General features: G+C 47.4%; 1 protein-coding gene across 3 annotated transcripts in view; it reads right to left on the bottom strand.

Annotated features, from left to right (window-relative positions):
- The window catches only part of bmp2k (BMP2 inducible kinase), a 74,934-nt gene that overhangs the window by 38,269 nt on the left and 14,999 nt on the right, over positions 1 to 21,666 (bottom strand). For 2 of the 3 annotated variants that reach the window (XM_055918611.1, XM_055918609.1), the window contains exons 2-3: positions 5,705 to 5,823; positions 2,975 to 3,080 (exon numbers count right to left, since the gene is read on the bottom strand). In XM_055918611.1, coding sequence (XP_055774586.1) covers positions 2,975 to 3,080; positions 5,705 to 5,823 — 225 coding nt within the window. The remainder of the gene's footprint in view (positions 1 to 2,974; positions 3,081 to 5,704; positions 5,824 to 21,666) is intronic. The other variant, XM_055918612.1, reaches the window with a different exon arrangement.

The following is a 21,666-nucleotide window of genomic DNA, read 5'->3' on the forward strand; positions in this document are numbered from 1 at the left end:
GAGAGAGAGGAGCGAGAGAGAGAGAGAGAGAGCGAAGAGAGAGAGAGGAGAGGAGCGAGAGAGAGAGAGAGAGAGGAGCTGAGAGAGAGAGAGAGAGGAGCGAGAGAGAGAGAGAGAGAGGAGCGAGAGAGAGAGAGAGAGGAGCGAGAGAGAGAGAGAGAGGAGCGAGAGAGGGAGAGAGAGGAGCGAGAGAGCGAGAGGAAGGGAGGAGCGAGAGGAAGGGAGGAGCGAGAGGAAGAGAGGAGCGAGAGAGAGAGGGAGGAGGAGAGGAGCGAGAGAGCGAAGAGAGAGAGAGAGAGAGCGAGCGAGAGAGAGAGAGAGAGAGAGAGCGCGAGAGAGAGAGAGAGAGAGGAGCGAGAGAGAGAGAGAGAGAGAGGAGCGAGAGAGAGAGAGAGAGAGAGAGAGGAGCGAGAGAGAGAGAGAGAGAGGAGCGAGAGAGAGAGAGAGAGAGAGAGGAGCGAGAGAGAGAGAGGAGCGAGAGGAAGAGAGGAGCGAGAGAGAGAGAGAGAGAGGAGCGAGAGAGAGAGAGAGAGAGGAGCGAGGAGAGAGGAGCGAGAGAGAGAGAGAGAGAGGAGCGAGAGAGAGAGAGAGAGAGGAGCGAGAGAGAGAGAGAGAGAGGAGCGAGAGAGAGAGAGAGAGAGAGAGAGAGAGAGGAGCAAGAGAGAGAGGAGCGAGAGAGAGAGAGAGAGAGGAGCGAGAGAGAGAGAGAGAGGAGCGAGAGAGAGAAGAGAGAGAGGAGCGAGCGAGAGAGAGAGAGAGAGGAGCGGAGAGAGAGAGAGAGAGAGAGGAGCGAGAGAGAGAGAGAGAGGAGCGAGAGAGAGAGAGAGAGGAGCGAGAGAGAGAGAGAGAGGAGCGAGAGAGAGAGAGCGAGAGAGAGGCGAGAGAGAGAGAGAGAGAGGAGCGAGAGAGAGAGAGAGAGAGGAGCGAGAGAGAGGAGCGAGAGAGAGAGAGGAGAGGAGCGAGAGAGAGAGAGACGAGAGGAGAGGAGAGCGAGAGAGAGAGAGAGAGAGGAGCGAGAGAGAGAGAGAGAGAGGAGCGAGAGAGAGAGAGAGAGAGAGAGAGAGAGAGGAGCGAGAGAGAGAGAGAGAGAGGAGCAAGAGAGAGAGGAGCGAGAGAGAGAGAGAGAGGAGCGAGAGAGAGAGAGAGAGAGGAGAGAGAGAGAGAGAGGAGAGAGAGAGAGGAGCGAGAGAGAGAGAGAGAGGAGGAGCGAGAGAGAGAGAGAGGAGCCGAGAGAGAGAGAGAGGAGGAGCGAGAGAGCGAGAGAGGAGGCGAGAGAGAGAGAGAGAGGAGCGAGAGAGAGAGAGAGAGGAGCGAGAGAGAGAGAGAGGAGCGAGAGAGAGAGAGAGAGGAGCGAGAGAGCGAGAGGAAGGGAGGAGCGAGAGGAAGGGAGGAGCGAGAGGAAGAGAGGACGAGAGAGAGAGAGAGAGAGAGGAGCGAGAGAGAGAGAGAGAGAGAGAGGAGCGAGAGAGAGAGGAGAGAGGAGAGATGCGAGCGAGAGAGAGAGAGAGAGGAGCGAGAGAGAGAGAGAGAGAGAGGAGCGAGAGAGAGAGAGGAGCGAGAGAGAGAGAGAGAGAGGAGCGAGAGAGAGAGAGAGAGAGGAGCGAGAGAGAGAGAGGAGCGAGAGAAGAGAGGAAGCGAGAGGAAGAGAGGAGCGAGAGAGAGAGAGAGAGAGGAGCGAGGAGGCGAGAGAGAGAGAGAGAGAGGAGCGAGAGGAGAGAGAGCGAGAGAGGAGCGAGAGAGAGAGGAGCGAGAGAGAGAGAGGAGAGGAGCGAGAGAGAGAGAGGAGAGAGGAGCGAGAGAGAGAGAGAGAGGAGAGAGCGGCGAGAGAGAGAGAGAGAGAGGAGCGAGAGAGAGAGAGAGAGAGGAGCGAGAGAGAGAGAGAGGAGCGAGAGAGAGAGAGAGAGGAGCGAGAGAGAGAGAGAGAGAGAGAGGAGCGAGAGAGAGAGAGAGAGAGAGAGAGAGCGAGCGAGAGAGAGAGAGAGAGGAGCGAGAGAGAGAGAGAGAGGAGCGAGAGAGCGAGAGGAAGGGAGGAGCGAGAGGAAGGGAGGAGCGAGAGGAAGGGAGGAGCGAGAGGAAGAGAGGAGCGAGAGGAAGAGAGGAGCGAGAGAGAGAGAGAGAGAGGAGCGAGAGAGAGAGAGAGAGAGGAGCGAGAGAGAGAGAGAGAGAGAGGAGAGAGAGAGAGAGGAGCGAGAGGAGAGAGAGAGAGAGGAGCGAGAGAGAGAGAGAGAGAGAGAGGAGCGAGAGGAAGGGAGGAGCGAGAGGAAGGGAGGAGCGAGAGGAAGGGAGGAGCGAGAGGAAGGGAGGAGCGAGAGGAAGGGAGGAGCGAGAGGAAGGGAGGAGCGAGAGGAAGGGAGGAGCGAGAGGAAGGGAGGAGCGAGAGGAAGGGAGGAGCGAGAGGAAGGGAGGAGCGAGAGGAAGGGAGGAGCGAGAGGAAGGGAGGAGCGAGAGGAAGGGGAGAGAGCGAGAGGAAGGGAGGAGCGAGAGGAAGGGAGGAGCGAGAGGAAAGGAGGAGCGAGAGGAAGGGAGGAGCGAGAGGAAGGGAGGAGCGAGAGGAAGGGAGGAGCGAGAGGAAGGGAGGAGCGAGAGGAAGGGAGGAGCGAGAGGAAGAGAGGAGCGAGAGGAAGAGAGGAGCGAGAGGAAGAGAGGAGCGAGAGGAAGAGAGGAGCGAGAGGAAGAGAGGAGCGAGAGGAAGAGAGGAAGAGAGGAGCGAGAGGAAGAGAGGAAGAGAGGAGCGAGAGGAAGAGAGGAGCGAGAGGAAGAGAGGAGGGAGGAGGAGAGCGAGCGAATAGGAGAGAGGGTGAGGGACAGGGAGAGAGATTGTGTTTAAGTGAATTCTACTTTATTGGGTCAATATAAAATCACAGGTCTGTTTGTTCAAATCTGTACAGCCTATTATGCACCCGTCTCATGCGCAATAAAACAATAATGATCGGTCCATTGAATTAAAATCACAGGGGGAACCTATAACACCTACCTTTACAGTACTCCATGAGAATGAGCACCTCCCAGACACTGTCCCCTACTGAGTTGATGGTAGAGTCCAGGTAGTTCACTATGTTCCTGTGACCAGACAGCTCTTTCTGCAGAGAGGAAGAACACAGACAGGATGGACATTCATGAGAGGTCTATGGTCCTTCTAGGAGCCAAGAGTTAATTAAGTTAATTACCATAAAACATCAATTAAAAACCGTATCAAAATAGTCAACGGTCCCTTTTTATAGACGGGCGACGACACACATTTCAGCAAATAAACGGCTGTTTAAAATAAACACTGGGTCTAAAAGGAATTGTTTATGACTTGAAAAAAATGAACGGCAATCGGTTTAATCGCCAGTAAGAAACCGCTAGCTAACTGGCAGCTACACAGCCTGGTGAACCGCTAGCTAACTGGCAGCTAAACAGCCCGGTGAACCGCTAGCTAACTGGCAGCTACACAGCCTGGTGAACCGCTAGCTAACTGGCAGCTAAATGCTAGCTAACTGGCAGCTACACAGCCCGGTGAACCGCTAGCTAACTGGCAGCTAAACAGCCCGGTGAACCGCTAGCTAACTGGCAGCTACACAGCCTGGTGAACCGCTAGCTAACTGGCAGCTAAACAGCCCGGTGAACCGCTAGCTAACTGGCAGCTACACAGCCTGGTGAACCGCTAGCTAACTGGCAGCTAAATGCTAGCTAACTGGCAGCTACACAGCCCGGTGAACCGCTAGCTAACTGGCAGCTAAACAGCCGGTGAACCGCTAGCCAACTGGCAGCTAAACAGCCGGTGAACCGCTAGCTAACTGGCAGCTAAACAGCCGGTGAACCGCTAGCTAACTGGCAGCTACACAGCCCGGTGAACCGCTAGCTAACTGGCAGCTACACAGCCGGTGAACCGCTAGCTAACTGGCAGCTAAACAGCCGGTGAACCGCTAGCTAACTGGCAGCTAAACAGCCTGGTGAACCGCTAGCTAACTGGCAGCTACACAGCCCGGTGAACCGCTAGCTAACTGGCAGCTAAACAGCCCGGTGAACCGCTAGCTAACTGGCAGCTAAACAGCCTGGTGAACCGCTAGCTAACTGGCAGCTAAACAGCCTGGTGAACCGCTAGCTAACTGGCAGCTAAACAGCCGGTGAACCGCTAGCTAACTGGCAGCTAAACAGCCCGGTGAACCGCTAGCCAACTGGCAGCTACACAGCCTGGTGAACCGCTAGCTAACTGGCAGCTAAACAGCCCGGTGAACCGCTAGCTAACTGGCAGCTACACAGCCGGTGAACCGCTAGCTAACTGGCAGCTACACAGCCTGGTGAACCGCTAGCTAACTGGCAGCTACACAGCCCGGTGAACCGCTAGCTAACTGGCAGCTAAACAGCCCGGTGAACCGCTAGCTAACTGGCAGCTAAACAGCCCGGTGAACCGCTAGCCAACTGGCAGCTACACAGCCTGGTGAACCGCTAGCTAACTGGCAGCTAAACAGCCCGGTGAACCGCTAGCTAACTGGCAGCTACACAGCCGGTGAACCGCTAGCTAACTGGCAGCTACACAGCCTGGTGAACCGCTAGCTAACTGGCAGCTACACAGCCCGGTGAACCGCTAGCTAACTGGCAGCTAAACAGCCCGGTGAACCGCTAGCTAACTGGCAGCTAAACAGCCCGGTGAACCGCTAGCTAACTGGCAGCTACACAGCCTGGTGAACCGCTAGCTAACTGGCAGCTACACAGCCGGTGAACCGCTAGCTAACTGGCAGCTACACAGCCCGGTGAACCGCTAGCTAACTGGCAGCTAAATGCTAGCTAACTGGCAGCTAAATGCTAGCTAACTGGCAGCTAAACAGCCCGGTGAACCGCTAGCTAACTGGCAGCTACACAGCCCGGTGAACCGCTAGCTAACTGGCAGCTACACAGCCTGGTGAACCGCTAGCTAACTGGCAGCTACACAGCCTGGTGAACCGCTAGCTAACTGGCAGCTACACAGCCTGGTGAACCGCTAGCTAACTGGCAGCTACACAGCCCGGTGAACCGCTAGCTAACTGGCAGCTAAATGCTAGCTAACTGGCAGCTAAATGCTAGCTAACTGGCAAGCACAAAAACAGTCAACCACTTTGAAAGCACAGAACCCTAAAAAGAGAAAGAGGCTGATTGCCTTCTAGTGGCGTAAGTAAGAACTGACAAAAATGCACAGTCAAAAGAGGAGAATAATTGTTGTCAAGGAAGTTTTTTTCCCTTCTTACAACTAGAAGCACGTCTATAATATGAGACTGTTGTGTTTCGGGATTTAAACAAAAAAACACCAGTCTACTAATTGAAGTTTTACAGTAAGTTTCGCGGTAAGTTTCACGGTAAGTTTCGTGGTAAGTTTCGCGGTAAGTCACTACTCAGTGCTGCTTCTGGTCTTTGTTTCTTTATGTAGTTACTCCTTATTAGTCCCTTCAGAGACACGTCACCTACAGTCCTGTGTCTCTCCAGTGTGTGTGTGTGTGTATCCCCAGTGTTAAAGTCAGCACAGAAACACCACATAAAACATTTACATTACATTTAAGTCATTTAGCAGACGCTCTTATCCAGAGCAATAACTAGCTGTTCAGTTACAGACGGGTCAAAAGTTCAGGGAAAAACGACATCTTGTCAATGTTCAACAACTACCTTCTTTTACGGACGCCTATAAACCAGACTCAAGACATCTAGAACACACACACACACACACACACGCAGAGAGCACTATGCCCACCATAATAGTGATTTCTCTCTTGTAGATGTTGAGGTCAGGGACGTTGTTGACGTACATCCTCTTGAGAGCGCAGCGCGTTCCACTGTGTGTCCGGGCCAGAAACACCACAGAAAACCCCCCTGGAGGAAGGAGGGGAGGAGCGGTTAGCACCACACACACACACTGGAGAGAGAGAGACACACACACACACACTGGAGAGAGAGAGACACACACACACACACACTGGAGAGAGAGAGACACACACACACACACACTGGAGAGAGAGAGACACACACACACACACACTGGAGAGAGAGAGACACACACACACACTGGAGAGAGAGAGACACACACACACACTGGAGAGAGAGAGACACACACACACACTGGAGAGAGAGACACACACACACTGGAGAGAGAGACACACACACACACACTGGAGAGAGAGACACACACACACACTGGAGAGAGAGAGACACACACACACACTGGAGAGAGAGACACACACACACACTGGAGAGAGAGAGACACACACACACTGGAGAGAGAGAGACACACACACTGGAGAGAGAGAGACACACACACACACACACTGGAGAGAGAGAGACACACACACACACTGGAGAGAGAGAGACACACACACACACTGGAGAGAGAGAGACACACACACACACTGGAGAGAGAGACACACACACACACTGGAGAGAGAGAGACACACACACACAATAACACTTCAGATAGCATTCAGACCCCTTTGACTTGTTTCCACACTTTTGTTCTGTTACAGCCAAATTGATTAAATATATAAATTACGTAAATTATATATTTCGGTATTTCAATGTCAATAAATTTGCTAAATTTTCAACAACAAAAAAAGTAAAACATGTTGACACTTTATTAACGGATATTGTGTGTAGGTGAGAAAATATATATTTTGAATTCAAGCTTCAACACAACATAAATCAAGGGGTGTGAATACATGGAAAACACTGCATTTGGCCTTGTGTTGTAGATTATTGTCCTGCTGAACGGTGAATTAGTCTCCCAGTGTGTTGGAAAGCAGACTGAACCAGGCTTTCTAGGATCGCCACTATTCCGCTTCTTTTCATCCTGAAATACTCCCGTGGTCCTTGCCGACGACAAGCATACCCATAACATGATGCAGCCACCACCATGCTTGAAAATATGAAGTGGAACTCAGTGATGTGTTGTATTTGCTTTGTATTCAATAAACCTTTGTGCCATACATGTTTGGCAGTTGTACTTTAGATGCCATGTTTAGGAATATTGTATTCTGTACAGGGTCCCTTCTTTTCACTGTCATTTAGGTTAGTATTGAGGTGTGACTTATAAAACGTCGTTTGGGTCTTTGAGTGTCAAAAAACATACGTCAAATAACACTATTTGACGCATTAAATTAGCTTTTAAGTTTGCCACGTCAAATAACGCAATTCTATTGTAGAATGTTGTAGAAAAATACAGACACTGGACAGAGGAACTCTGCCTAGAAAGCCAGCATCCCAGAGTCCCCTCTTCACTGTTGATGTTGAGACTGGTGTTTTGAAGGGTACTATTTAAATGAAGCTGCCAGTTAGGGACTGTGAGGTGTCCGTTTCTCAAACTACACACACTAAATGTACTTGTCCTCTTGCTCAGTGGTGCACCGGGACATCCCACTCTTTATATTCTGGTTAGAGCCAGTTTATCCTGTTCTGTGAAGGGAGTAGTACACAGTGTTGTACGAGATCTTCAGTTTCTTGGCAATTTCTCACATGGAATAGCCTTCCTTTCTCAGAACAAGAATAGACTGACGAGTTCCAGAAGAAAGGTCTTTGTTTCTGGCCATTTTGAGCCTGTTATCAAACCCACAAATGCTGATGCTCCAGATACTCAACTAGTCCAGGTGTATTGCTTCTTTAAATCAGAACAACAGTTTTCAGCTGTGCTAACATAATTGCAAAAAAGGTTTTCTAATGATCAATTAGCCTTTTAAAATGATAAACTTGTATTAGCCAACACAACGTGCCATTGGAACACAGGAGTGATGGTTGCTGATAATGGGCCTCTGTACGCCTATGTAGATATTCATTTTTTTTATTTAAAATCAGCCGTTTCCAGCTACAACAGTCATTTACAACATTAACAATGTCTACACTATTTCTGATCAATTTGATGTTATTTTGATGGACAAAAATGTTTTGCTTTTCTTTCAAAAACAAGGAAATGTCTAAGTGACCCCAAACTTTTGAACGGTAGTACACACACAAAACGCCAAAAATATAAAAACTCAACATGTAACAATTTCAAAGATTTTTATTGAGTTACAGTAGACAAGGAAATCAGTCCATTGAAATAAATGTATTTGGCCCTAATCTATGGATTTCATATGACTCTCTGTACTCCCATTTATTTATCTGTTATCACAGATCGCCAAAAAATATATAATGATAAATAAAAAAAGTAGGGTCAAGGACCAGAAAACCAGTCAGTATCTGGTGTGACCATGATTTGTCTCTCAGCGCGACACACCTCCTTTACATAGAGTTGATCAGGCTGTTGACTGTAGAATGCTGTCTCACTCCTCTAATGGCTGTGTAAAGTTGCTGGATATTGGCCCGAAACTGGAACAATGTTGTCGTACACGTTGATCCAGAGCATCCCAAACATGCTCAATGGGTGACATGTCTGGTGAGTATGCAGGCCATGGCAGAATTGGGACATTTTCAGCTTCCAATAATTGTGTACAGATCCTTGCGACATGAAGCGATTCATGTTATCAATGAAAATTTGAACGCCCTAAAGTGTTTGTAACTTATACCTGCCCCATACCATAACCCCACCGTCACCATGCGGCACTCTGTTCACAACGTTGACGTCAGCAAACCGCTCACCCACGACGATGCCATACACAAGCCCGGTTGGCGCTACTGCCAAATGTTCTAAAACGACATTGGAGGCGGCTTATGGTAGAGAAATTAACATTATCTGTCAACAGCTCTGTTGGACATTCCAGCAGTCAGCATGCCAATTGCACGCTCCCTCAAAACTTGAGACATCTGTGGCATTGTGTTGTGACAAAACGACACTTTTTTTGTTGTTGTCCCCAGCAGAAGGTGCACCTGTGTAATGATCATGCTGTTTAATCAGCTGCTTGATATGCCACACCTGTCAGGTGGATGGAATATTTTGTCAAAGGAGAAATGCTCACTAACAGGGATGTAAACAACTCTGTGCACCAAATGTTTTGAGAAATAAACTTTGTGTGTGTTCGGAACATTTCTGGGATCTTTTATTTCAGCTCATGAAACATGGGACCAACACTTTACATGTTTTGTTAATACCATTTATGTCGCCTGGAAACAGCCCTGCACATAAACAAAGTGGAGATGTGATAACGTAGCCTTTTTATCATCACGTAGTCTACAGCTAGTGTCACTAGTCCACGTTTCTCTCATTAGGGGACCGAGCGGATGGCTTCAAAGACTCGTTGCAGGGCCGGAACAAAGCAGCGCCCCCACAATGGCGTCCTTGTTGCCTAACAAAAAAACACTGCTCCCCGAGGTAGAGTCCTGCATCGAGGTAGAGTCCCACAGTTCCCTGTGTTTGACCCAACTTTTTTATTTTATAAAATCAGCCGGCGGGTGGAACGAAAACATTCTTTCAACTCGCTGTTCAGAACAATTATATTGCAGGTTGGAAACAGTTTAACCTCTTGAGCCTATGGGGGCGCCATTTCGACTTTGTAAAAATGAGTTCCCAAATTAAACTGCCACGTACTCAATTCTTGCTCGTATAATATGCATATTATTATTACTATTGGATAGAAAACACTCTAGTTTCTAAAACCGTTTGAATTATTTCTCTGAGTGAAACAGAACTCATTCTGCAGCACATTTCCTGTCAGGGAGTGAGATTTCAGAAATCGAGGTCCCTGTTCTGAGGTCAGTTTATAAGTCCCCATGTAAGCCATCGGGCTACATGCACTGCATACGTCTTCCTCTAGATGTCAGTAAGCGGGGAGAATTTGAATGGAGTGGATTGCGCAATCTGGGACCCTATATATAGACCGTGGAACGGAAGTACCGTCCTTTTCAACGGTGCGCCTGGCGCAAGAAGACATCACAATGGCGTCCTGCAAACGCTTTCGTTTTAGTAGTTCTATATCTCCGGTCATGTTTTTATTCGTTATAGGTGTTAAAGACATCATAAGGTAGTTAATTTAAACCGACTTATAGCAGTTTATTGCGATTTTCTGGGATTTCTTTGTCATGCGCTTTCACGAGTTGGACACCTCTCCAGTGGGTGGCTATCGTTAGCTGCTATTTCGACAGGAGAAGAGGACATCTTTCAACCCAAAGACGATTGTTCTGGAGAAAGGACACCTTGCCCAAGATTCTGATGGAAGCTCAGCTAATAGTAAGCAGTCTTTATGCTGTTAATTCGTACTTATGTTGACAAAGGTCAAATAATAATTCCGCCATGAATTATGGGGCGGTCTCGCTTTAGCGCACGCTGTATTGCGCAGTAACGTTCATTTTTAAAATCTAACACAGCGATTGCATTAAGAACTAATTTAGCTTTCATTTGCTGTCCAACTTGTATTTTTTAGTCAAGTTTATGAATAGTTTTCGATTAGAATAGGTGCCTTTCCCAAGATTTCTCCTGACATTTTCTTTGCAGCTTGGCTACTTTTCTCATTGTATAACCACGATTTGTGCCGCTAAATATGCACATTTTCGAACAAACTCTATATGCATTGTGTAATATGATGTTATAGGACTGTCATCCGAAGAATTCTGAGAAGGTTAGTGAAAAAATTAATTTATTTTGGTGGTTTATACGTTATTGCTATGTTTGGCTTGAATCAATGCTGTTGTGATGTTTGCTATTGTGGTAAGCTAATATAACGCTATATTGTGTTTTCGCTGTAAAACACTTAGAAAATCTGAAATATTGTCTGGATTCACAAGATCTGTGTCTTTCAATTGCTGTACGCTGTGTATTTTTAAAAAATGTTTTATGATGAGTAATTAGGTAATACACGTTGCTCTCTGTAGTTATTCTAGTTGCTTTGGTGAGAGTTGTGATGGTGGCTGCAATGGTAAACTATGATTTATACCTGAAATATGCACATTTTTCTAACAAAACATATGCTATACAATAAATATGTTATCAGACTGTCATCTGATGAAGTTGTTTCTTGGTTAGTGGCTATTTATATCTTTATTTGATCGAATTTGTGATAGCTACTGATGGAGTAAAAAACTGGTGGAGTAAAAAAAGTGGTGTCTTTTGCTAACGTGGTTAGCTAATAGATTTACATATTGTGTCTTCCCTGTAAAACATTTTAAAAATCAGAAATGATGGCTGGATTCACAAGATGTGTATCTTTCATCTGGTGTCTTGGACTTGTGATTTAATGATATTTAGATGCTAGTATTTACTTGTGACGCTATGCTAGGCTATGCTAGTCAGCTTATTTACTGATGGGGGTGCTCCCGGATCCGGGTTTGGGAGGAATTAGAGGTTAAATCAAGATACACTTTTTTTTTTACCCAGGAGTCGTGTTGTGAATTCCACTGTGAGCGGCGAGGCAGACAGGCAGAGGTAGGCTAGCAGTCACACAGCGAGAGTAGAGCAGGGAACTGTCCATTGGCAGACCTATTCGTCCATTGGCAGACCTATTCGTCCATTGGCAGACCTATTCGTCCATTGGCAGACCTATTCGTGTGGTGCTGAAAACATCCTTAAAATTTGTCCGAGAGCAGAGTTTATATTCTAGCGACGGGTATCAGTAATCTAACGAACGGAGGTCACAGCTCGATCTTTAGATAAAGACATTTAAAAATACTACAGAACTATTTGGTGGAATGTGCTTTCTGGCTGCCTGAATGGTCAAGTTAAACGTCTAGACACATTGACTAGTGTTCTATTAAGGCATCATTTAATTTTCTTCTGTTATATTCCATCAGGATTACATTTCTTCTGTTATATAAAACATAATACATTTTCTTGTTATATCACATCATGATTTATTTCATTACAAAATCAGCATGTTTTTTTTACTGTCAAATAGGTGTCTTGACAGTGATAAGGGCTCGAGAAATAAGTATTGTTTGCTAATTTACAAAAAACAAGGCTGTGTCATTACACAGCCATAGGCTTCTACAAGCAAGCACCACGGCTGAGGTTACTGCATTTGTGAAGATGTGTGTTTCCACGATATAATATAACCAGTTGATATTACCACAACGTAATTCATAGAGGAGAGGGGACTGACCACGGCAGGAGTCAAGTCCACGTGGGCTAATAGTACGCTACATTCTAGATTGGCTTAAATCCGTCTCAGATCAACGTCCTGTCAACTCTTTAGGGCTGTGAAAGGACAGCGGAGCACGATTCTCTCATCACACAGTCTGCTAAGGAGAAATTAGCACTGATAATGTATACACGATAAAGCAGTGATAAGCTATTATAACCTCGGGCCGTGACCGCTGGGCCTGTGTCACGGGTCGGATCTGATACGAGTGTCACGGGTCTGGGTCGGATCTGATACGAGTGTCACGGGTCTGGGTCGGATATGATTGTCACGGGTCTGGGTCGGATATGATTGTCACGGGTCTGGGTCGGATATGATTGTCACGGGTCTGGGTCGGATCTGATACGATTGTCATGGGTCTGGGTCGGATATGATTGTCACGGGTCTCTGGTATTTTAACGGACTCTTCCGGAAGGACGCCCTGATATTATTATTTACGTTGCTGCTCGTTGCTTTTAAAAACAGGAGTGGCGTGTTGTTAGCCAATCAGAAGTCATCAAAGCAGCACTAGGCTACAGTCATAGGGCCTCCGTGGGGAGAGGGTGTGGTCAGGAGATATCTAACCAATGGACGATGGAATTAAAAAAAAAAAAATTAAATGATTATTTATTATCTTTATTTAATTAGGCAAGTCAGTTAAGAACAAATTCTTATTTTCAACCGGAAGGTTGCAAGATCGAATCCCCGAGCTGACAAGGTAAAAATCTGTCGTTCTACCCCTGAACAAGGCAGTTAACCCACTGTTCCTAGTCCCAACGCTCTAACCACTAGGCTACCCTGCCGCCCCGAGGATAGGCTACAACGACCAAGAGCTAACAATTAAGGCTGCTTTGTTGTATTTCTGAACGGAGTCGTTTGTTACTGTGTAGGATGAGAAAGCACACGCAGCGTCAATTAGCCTAGTTAGTTTATCCCCGGTTTGATGCAGTCAAGACAGGTACTATGTAATCATGTTGGATGATAAACCAACCTAGCTATAGCAGCTATTAGGTTACTACAACACGAGTCAGCTTGGTTGGTTGCGGACTCTCATCTCTCCCTGTCAGAGCATCACCACTCTGCCTTGCGCTTCATCATCTCTGGTTCATAAAGGAGCTTTAAAAAAAATGGACTTTTCTGCTCGGATTTGGATCTGACCAGGTCTATACAGAACGGGTCTAGTTGTCCTCGGGTGTGTGCGGATGGGAAATCGTTTTTTTGGACCCATGAAGGCCTCTTCTCCATTACTCATAACGATCTATTTGTAAACAATAGCCTAAATAGAGCCAACTAGCTAGCTAGAGTCATTACCATCAGTGGTAGGAAACTGTTTGTGTTCGGATTGTACTGGAACTGCAATAAAAAAAACTGTAGCGGCCTTGAACTCAAGTTGTGCCAAGTGAGTGAACTCAAACTAATGAAATATCAAGCAGGAAAGGAGACACGAGACAGGAGGCTTTATAGAGAGAGAGAGAGAGAAAGGGCCCTCCCAGTCTCTCTCCCTACAGAGCCTGGAGTCTCTGCCTGGCCTCTCTGCCTGCCTACTTGACAGAGACCATATGGTTCAGGATCTCACTAAATCAGTCTAAATCCTTTTGTACACACACACACACAGAAATGCAGTGGCTATAGAGTCCATTTATCTCCCAGAGTGCCTTAGGAGAGATGGTTTGTTAGGGGGCTTTTTGCCCTGCATACAGAGGAGGTTAAAGAGCAGGGCAAGGTAGGAAGAAAAAAAGGAGTCTCTAGGTACAGGAGATTGATGTTGTCTCATTAGAATATTTAACTATCAGTCTCCATGGACATTTTGCCATTACTTGTGCTAATTCTGTTAGCATTCTAGCATCAATGGGCTTTGTTTTTGTTTTTTGGGGAACCCCCTTGTGTACTAAATTGCTAATACATTAAATCCCAGGATGAAAGAAGGACGTATGAACATCTGACCACTACCCCCCCCCCCCCCCATTACACACTACTACCCCCCCACCACCAAACACCCTCTCTGATATGCCGTGCCATGTAACCAAGAGGAAAAATAAAAGTAATGTATCATTTTTCCACTGGGACCGCTTTGCAAGCCTTGATCTCATCCACCAGTCTCCCCCCTCCCCCCCCTGCTAAAGAGAGCATTATTCCACATGCATCCACCAGTCTCCCCCCTCCCCCCCTGCTAAAGAGAGCATTATTCCACATGCATCCACCAGTCTCCCCCCCCTGCTAAAGAGAGCATTATTCCACATGCATCCACCAGTCTCCCCCCCCCCCCTGCTAAAGAGAGCATTATTCCACATGCATCCACCAGTCTCCCCCTCCCCCCCCTGCTAAAGAGAGCATTATTCCACATGCATCCACCAGTCTCCCCCCCCCCCCGCTAAAGAGAGCATTATTCCACATGCATCCACCAGTCTCCCCCCCCCCCCCCGCTAAAGAGAGCATTATTCCACATGCATCCACCAGTCCCCCCCCCCCTGCTAAAGAGAGCATTATTCCACATGCATCCACCAGTCTCCCCCCCCCCCCCTGCTAAAGAGAGCATTATTCCACATGCATCCACCAGTCCCCCCCCCCTGCTAAAGAGAGCATTATTCCACATGCATCCACCAGTCTCCCCCCCCCCCCCGCTAAAGAGAGCATTATTCCACATGCATCCACCAGTCTCCCCCCCCTGCTAAAGAGAGCATTATTCCACATGCATCCACCAGTCCCCCCCCCCCCCCCCTGCTAAAGAGAGCATTATTCCACATGCATCCACCAGTCCCCCCCCCCCTGCTAAAGAGAGCATTATTCCACATGCATCCACCAGTCTCCCCCCCCTGCTAAAGAGAGCATTATTCCACATGCATCCACCAGTCCCCCCCCCCCCTGCTAAAGAGAGCATTATTCCACATGCATCCACCAGTCTCCCCCCCCCTTGCTAAAGAGAGCATTATTCCACATGCATCCACCAGTCTCCCCCCCCCCCCCTGCTAAAGAGAGCATTATTCCACATGCATCCACCAGTCTCCCCCCCCCCCCCGCTAAAGAGAGCATTATTCCACATGCATCCACCAGTCTCCCCCCCCCCCCTGCTAAAGAGAGCATTATTCCACATGCATCCACCAGTCTCCCCCCCCCCCCCTGCTAAAGAGAGCATTATTCCACATGCATCCACCAGTCTCCCCCCCCCCCCTGCTAAAGAGAGCATTATTCCACATGCATCCACCAGTCTCCCCCCCCCCCCTGCTAAAGAGAGCATTATTCCACATGCATCCACCAGTCTCCCCCCCCCCCCCCTGCTAAAGAGAGCATTATTCCACATGCATCCACCAGTCTCCCCCCCCCCCCCCGCTAAAGAGAGCATTATTCCACATGCATCCACCAGTCTCCCCCCCCCCCCCTGCTAAAGAGAGCATTATTCCACATGCATCCACCAGTCTCCCCCCCCCCCTGCTAAAGAGAGCATTATTCCACATGCATCCACCAGACAGAATCTTCTGTACGGACAGACACTGTAAACAAGTAATGATTCAGTTAGACATGAGAGGTCTTGAAGAAAACACATTTTCTTAAAGTCTGGATAAATGAATCCGGCAAAGAGTTTCGGTTAGCCGGTAATAGCCAGCTTTTGCACCCCCCAAAAAAATATTAAGATAAAATTGCCTCCGGCCAATTTTCCCGGGAGAAGAAAAAAATCCCATTGTGAAAATGATTTTTAAGCCTATTCATTGATTAAAATACCAGTCCATGTAGAGTTCTCTGCTACAGCTCCTCAGGTGTTTTTTATAAGCCCAATCAAATGTAACAATTCAAAATGGTGTGTTAAAAAAACAAACTGTTTCAATAGCCACGTTTAAAAAAAAACGATTCTTCCAAAGTTACAACACGACGATGTTCGAGAAATAGAGAGAGATCGATTCTGCACCGGGAGAGTAGATCGGCCTCCTTGACGGAACACTGAGCACACTTATCACGTTCTGGAACTTTCCAGGCGTTCTGGAACCCACGGAAGCCCTTTGATGAGGAACACTGTCGTGTTTGACAAGACAGGCAGGGTAATTATGAAGCCTCTCTACTGTATAAAACAGCTTTATCCTAGATTTAAAAATTATTATTATTATTATTTATTTTTTTATCGGTCTAATTAGCTAGATTGCCCAATTGTTACAAGGATGTCAAACATGATACAGAGCCTAATCTCTGAACACAATGTGGCCTCAGTTTGTGGATTTGGGAAAAGAGACACTTAGCCTCCTGCTTGAAAAGCAACAGTCTAGGATTTGCTTTTATCAGCAAAAAATGGACGCCGCCCACTTGTTTTGGTACACAGCTAAAATTACCGGCCTTCATTACAACCTCACCCTGCTCCTTCTCCAGCTGTGAACCTTTATGGCAAAACAAGCAGCAGCATCCATGCTTTTGAAAAAGGAAATTCAATTTGACCATAGGAGCCGATGCACGCCCTCTAGAACCAACGTGACGTCCACTATTTCCATAGCTGAGAGGTGGAACGACTGCAAACCCCATGCTACTAAAATAGAGCTATGCTGTAAAAGCAGGTCTGCCCATTTTTGCTAAATGGCTGTAATAAAACACTAGTCTAGACATGCATTTAATTCATAGTCCCCCCCCCCCCCCCCAAAAAAAACCTTCCTCAACCTCCACTCATTTGGTGTAATCCAATACAAGCACACTTGCATTCAATTGGTCAATTAATCATCAAGCCCATGTAGCTAAAATCCACAGCGCTGGTTCACAGTACATCAAATCAGTAAAGCTGGCCGGGGAGGGGGAGGTTTGGGAAACACAAACCCTCACCGATTCTCACTTTAGCCAAACCCCCCCCAATAAATAAATACAAATTATTTATTTTTTTAAATATATTTTTTTTTAATCTGTACTATTATTCTAGCGTACAACTACCACTGGTGGTTTTAACCCTGCTCTTCTCTACGTGACTAAAACAAGGAGAGAGGTCATAGGTCAGATATTTATAAGCCTAAAGGAGAGAGGTCATAGGTCAGATATTTATAAGCCTAAAGGAGAGAGGTCATAGGTCAGATATTTATAAGCCTAAAGGAGAGAGAGGTCATAGGTCAGATATTTATAAGCCTAAAGGAGAGAGAGGTCATAGGTCAGATATTTATAAGCCTAAAGGAGAGAGAGGTGACGGTGGCTCTCTGCCAAAAGACCCTGTGTGGGACTCTGGAGTGGCACGGAGATTAAAACGGAAGGTTCCATGCAGAGAGAGAAAGGAGGGAGAGAATATCAGCAAAAAACTAAAATCATTCAATCCTCAGGACTTGTTTAAAACAAAAACCGTTCAAAGTGGCTCATAGTCGGCATCCCTTCAACAACAAAACAAAAACAGCAGAGTGAAAGTACACGAATCATACACCTCACAAAATACTTTTTACAAAAACTACGACTATCATATCTGTACAGCGTCTGTTCTTGTAGGACAATGTTTGTTCTGTTAAAAGAACAGAGAGTTATAACAAGGTGAACTTCTAAACCGCGATGGGGGGGGGGGGGGGTGGAAGTGTCACTGAGCGGGGCAACTCCTCCACTGCGCTACAACTACAGGATGTGTAGAAGTAGATGCTCGTTGAAAAATTCAGGTTATAGCCTTCAGAAAGTATTCACACCCCTTCACTGATTCCATGTTGTGTTATAGACTGAAATCAAAAATAGATTAAATATATTTATTTTTTTCTCTCCATTTACACACAATACAGTGGCATTCTGCAAGTATTCAGACCCCTTGACTTTTCCCACATTGTTATGTTACGGCTTTATTCTAAAATGGATTAAATAGTCCCCCCCCCCCCCCTCATCAATCCATACATAACAACAAAGCAAAATTGATTAAATAGTCCCCCCCCCCCTCATCAATCTACACACCATACATAACGACAAAGCAAAAACAGGTTTAGACATTTTAGAAAATGTATTACAAATCTCACATTTACATAAGTATTCAGACCATTTATTCAGTACTTTGGCAGCGATTACAGCCTCGAGTCTTCTTGGGTATGACGCTACAAGCTTGGCAGACCTGTATTTGGGGAGTTTCTCCCATTCTTCTCTGCAGATCTCCTCAAGCTCTGTCAGGTTGGATGGGGAGAATCACTGCACAGCTATTTTCAGGGCTCTCCAGAGATGTTCGATCGGGTTCAAGTTTGGGCTCTGGCTGGGCCACTCAAGGACATTCAGAGACTTGTCCCGAAGCCACTAATGCGTTGTCTTGGCTGTGTGCTTAGGGTGGTTGTCCTGTTGGAAGTTGAATCTTTGCCCCAGTCTGAGGTCCTGAGCGGTCTGGAGCAGGTTTTCATCAAGGATCTCTGTACTTTGCTCCACCGTAGGGATGGTGCAAGGTTTCCTCCAGACGTAACACTTGGCATTCAGACCAAAGAGTTCAATGTTGGTTTCAGCCCAGAGAATCTTGTTTCTCGTGGTCTGAGAGTCCTTTCGTTGCCTTTTGGCAAACTCCATGTGGGCTGACATGTGCCTTTTACTGAGGAGCGGTTTCCATCAGGCCACTACCATAAAGGCCTGATTGGTGGAGTGCTGCAGAGATGGGAGAACCTTCCAGAAGGACAACCATCTCCACAGAGGAACTCTGTCGTAGCGACCATCGGGTTCTTGGTCACCTCCCTGACCAAGGCCCGTCTCCCCCTATTGCTCAGTATGGCTGGGCAGCCAGCTCTACGAAGAGTCTTGGTGGTTCCAAATGTTTTGGCACCCTTCCCCAGATCTGTGCTTCGACACAATCCTGTCTCGGAACTCTACGGACAATTCCTTCAACCTCATGGCTTGGTTTTTGCTCTGACATGCACTGTTAACTGTGGGACCTTATATAGGACAGGTGTGTTTTTCCAAATCAAATTGAATTTACCACAGGTGGACTCCAATCAAGTTGTAGAAAAATCTCAAAGATGGACAATGAAAACAGGATGTACCCTAAATTTCGAGTCTCATAGCAAAGTTTGAAAACTTATGTAAAGAAGGCATCTGTTGATGTTTAAGAGATTTGCAAACATTACAACAACAAAAAATATTAATAAAGTTTTTGCTTTGTCATTATGGATTATAGTGTGTAGATTGATAGACTTTTTCCATTTAATCCATTTTAGAATACGTCTGTAACGGAACAAATAGTGGGAAAAGTCAAAGGGTCGGAATACACTGTACATCATAATGACAAAAACAGGTTTAGACAGAGAGTTGTGATCCTAACAGACTTTTTGGTTAAATACCTACCAGAATAGACTTTGCATGCTTAGTATACCATGGCACAGGGCCCAGTACAGGATGTTAGAAAAGCAGGAAACGGTGACGTACTTCTCCTGACTGATGATTTACTGTTGACAAGCCTTTTAGAAGGGAAGAAAAAGGAGTGACAACATCCATCCTGAGGGAAGCAGCGAGAGAGGGAAGGAAGCGGCGAGAGAGGGAAGGAAGCGGCGAGAGAGGGAAGGAAGCGGCGAGAGAGGGAAGGAAGCGGCGAGAGAGGGAAGGAAGCGGCGAGAGAGGGAAGGAAGCGGCGAGAGAGGGAAGGAAGCGGCGAGGGAAGCGGCGAGGGAAGCGGCGAGGGAAGCGGCGAGGGAAGCGGCGAGGGAAGCGGCGAGGGAAGCGGCGAGGGAAGCGGCGAGGGAAGCGGCGAGGGAAGCGGCGAGGGAAGCGGCGAGGGAAGCGGCGAGGGAAGCGGCGAGGGAAGCGGCGAGGGAAGCGGCGAGGGAAGCGGCGAGGGAAGCGGCGAGGGAAGCGGCGAGGGAAGCGGCGAGGGAAGCGGCGAGGGAAGCGGCGAGGGAAGCGGCGAGGGAAGCGGCGAGGGAAGCGGCGAGGGAAGCGGCGAGGGAAGCGGCGAGGGAGCGAAGTGGCGAGGGAGCGAAGTGGCGAGGGAGCGAAGTGGCGAGGGAGCGAAGTGGCGAGGGAGCGAAGTAGCGAGGGAGGGAAGGAAGTAGCGAGGGAGGGAAGGAAGTAGCGAGGGAGGGAAGGAAGTAGCGAGGGAGGGAAGGAAGTAGCGAGGGAGGGAAGGAAGTAGCGAGGGAGGGAAGGAAGTAGCGAGGGAGGGAAGGAAGTAGCGAGGGAGGGAAGGAAGTAGCGAGAGAGGGAAGTAGCGAGAGAGGGAAGTAGCGAGGGAGGGAAGTAGCGAGGGAGGGAAGTAGCGAGAGAGGGAAGGAGGATAAGGCAGCCTACTCTGCTGTTTTCAACAGACTTGGCTTCCCTTAGATCAGCTTTCATTCAGAGTGGAAGATGGAGGCTACTGCAAGGTTCGTGTAGTAGTACTCAGTTCATTCTGTATACCAGAGAGGAAAACGGGGTAAAACACTAAACACTGACCTAACACAAGGACAACACACTGAAATGAGCGGTTACACAAACAAGTGCAAGGAAAAATCAGGATAAGAATCAAAAACGGCCTGAGCTGGATGTAATGGAAACATTTTAACAACCAATGGGCAGAAATTTAAACTGGTCTGAGCTGATGCACGGCAGAGAGAAAACGCCAGCCTCTTTCCTTCAGACTTGACTGACCTAATTTTCCTCGCACTACAGCTCAATTCTGGTGTGTACGGCAACGTATGACTGGCGAATGTGAACGACAAGCACGAAGGTCTATGCAGTCAGCTTTCTTTAGTTAAAAAAATAATAATTCTCGGGGTCAATTCATTAAGCACCGGCGCCACACAGAACACTAACAGGGAGGGACTACCTGAATATTTTTGTTATGTTTTGCAAAACGTTGTGCTACAGCAGGCCCTAATGAATGCAACCCAGGTGTGCATGGTGCAGAGCACCACAGAAGCAGTAAGATGAGAAGCGTGTGCATGTGACTGTATCCAAGTCTATGTGAGCAGCCAGACTTGACCCTGGCCATATATGGTAGCATGTCTTGTTGTCCAGTCTAGAGGTCGACCGATTAAAAATCGGAAGGGCTGATTAATTAGGGCCGATATCAAGTTTTCCTAACAATCGGAAATCTGTATTTTTTAGGACATCGATTTGGCTGAGACACCTTTATTTAACTAGGCAAGTCAGTTAAGAACACATTCTTATTTACAATGACGGTCTAGGAACAGTGGGTTTACTGCCTCGTTCAGGGGGCAGAACGACAGATTTTTACCTTGTCAGCTCGGGGGATTCAATCTTGCAACCTTACGGTTAACTAGTCCAGCGCTCTACCCACCTGCTTTACAGGGCCGTTGGTGCATATGGCACATTCACTGTGCTCTATTCAATGAGTCAAATATAAACCTCAGCCTATTAGTTCATGGAGTGAAAGAACCTGTTACCACGGAACCCCCCCCCCCCCCCAGGTGTTATTTAAGAGCGCCTGTCCCAGGTGTTATTTAAGAGCGCCTGTCCCAGGTGTTATTTAAGAGCGCCTGGCCCAGGTGTTATTTAAGAGCGCCTGGCCCAGGTGTTATTTAAGAGCGCCTGGCCCAGGTGTTATTTAAGAGCGCCTGGCCCAGGTGTTATTTAAGAGCGCCTGGCCCAGGTGATATTTAAGAGCGCCTGGCCCAGGTGATATTTAAGAGCGCCTGGCCCAGGTGATATTTAAGAGCGCCTGGCCCAGGTGATATTTAAGAGCGCCTGGCCCAGGTGATATTTAAGAGCGCCTGGCCCAGGTGATATTTAAGAGCGCCTGGCCCAGGTGATATTTAAGAGCGCCTGGCCCAGGTGATATTTTAGAGCGCCTGGC

The sequence above is a fragment of the Salvelinus fontinalis genome, chromosome 4 (genome assembly GCF_029448725.1).
Source record: "Salvelinus fontinalis isolate EN_2023a chromosome 4, ASM2944872v1, whole genome shotgun sequence".
NCBI classification, from domain to species: domain Eukaryota; kingdom Metazoa; phylum Chordata; class Actinopteri; order Salmoniformes; family Salmonidae; genus Salvelinus; species Salvelinus fontinalis.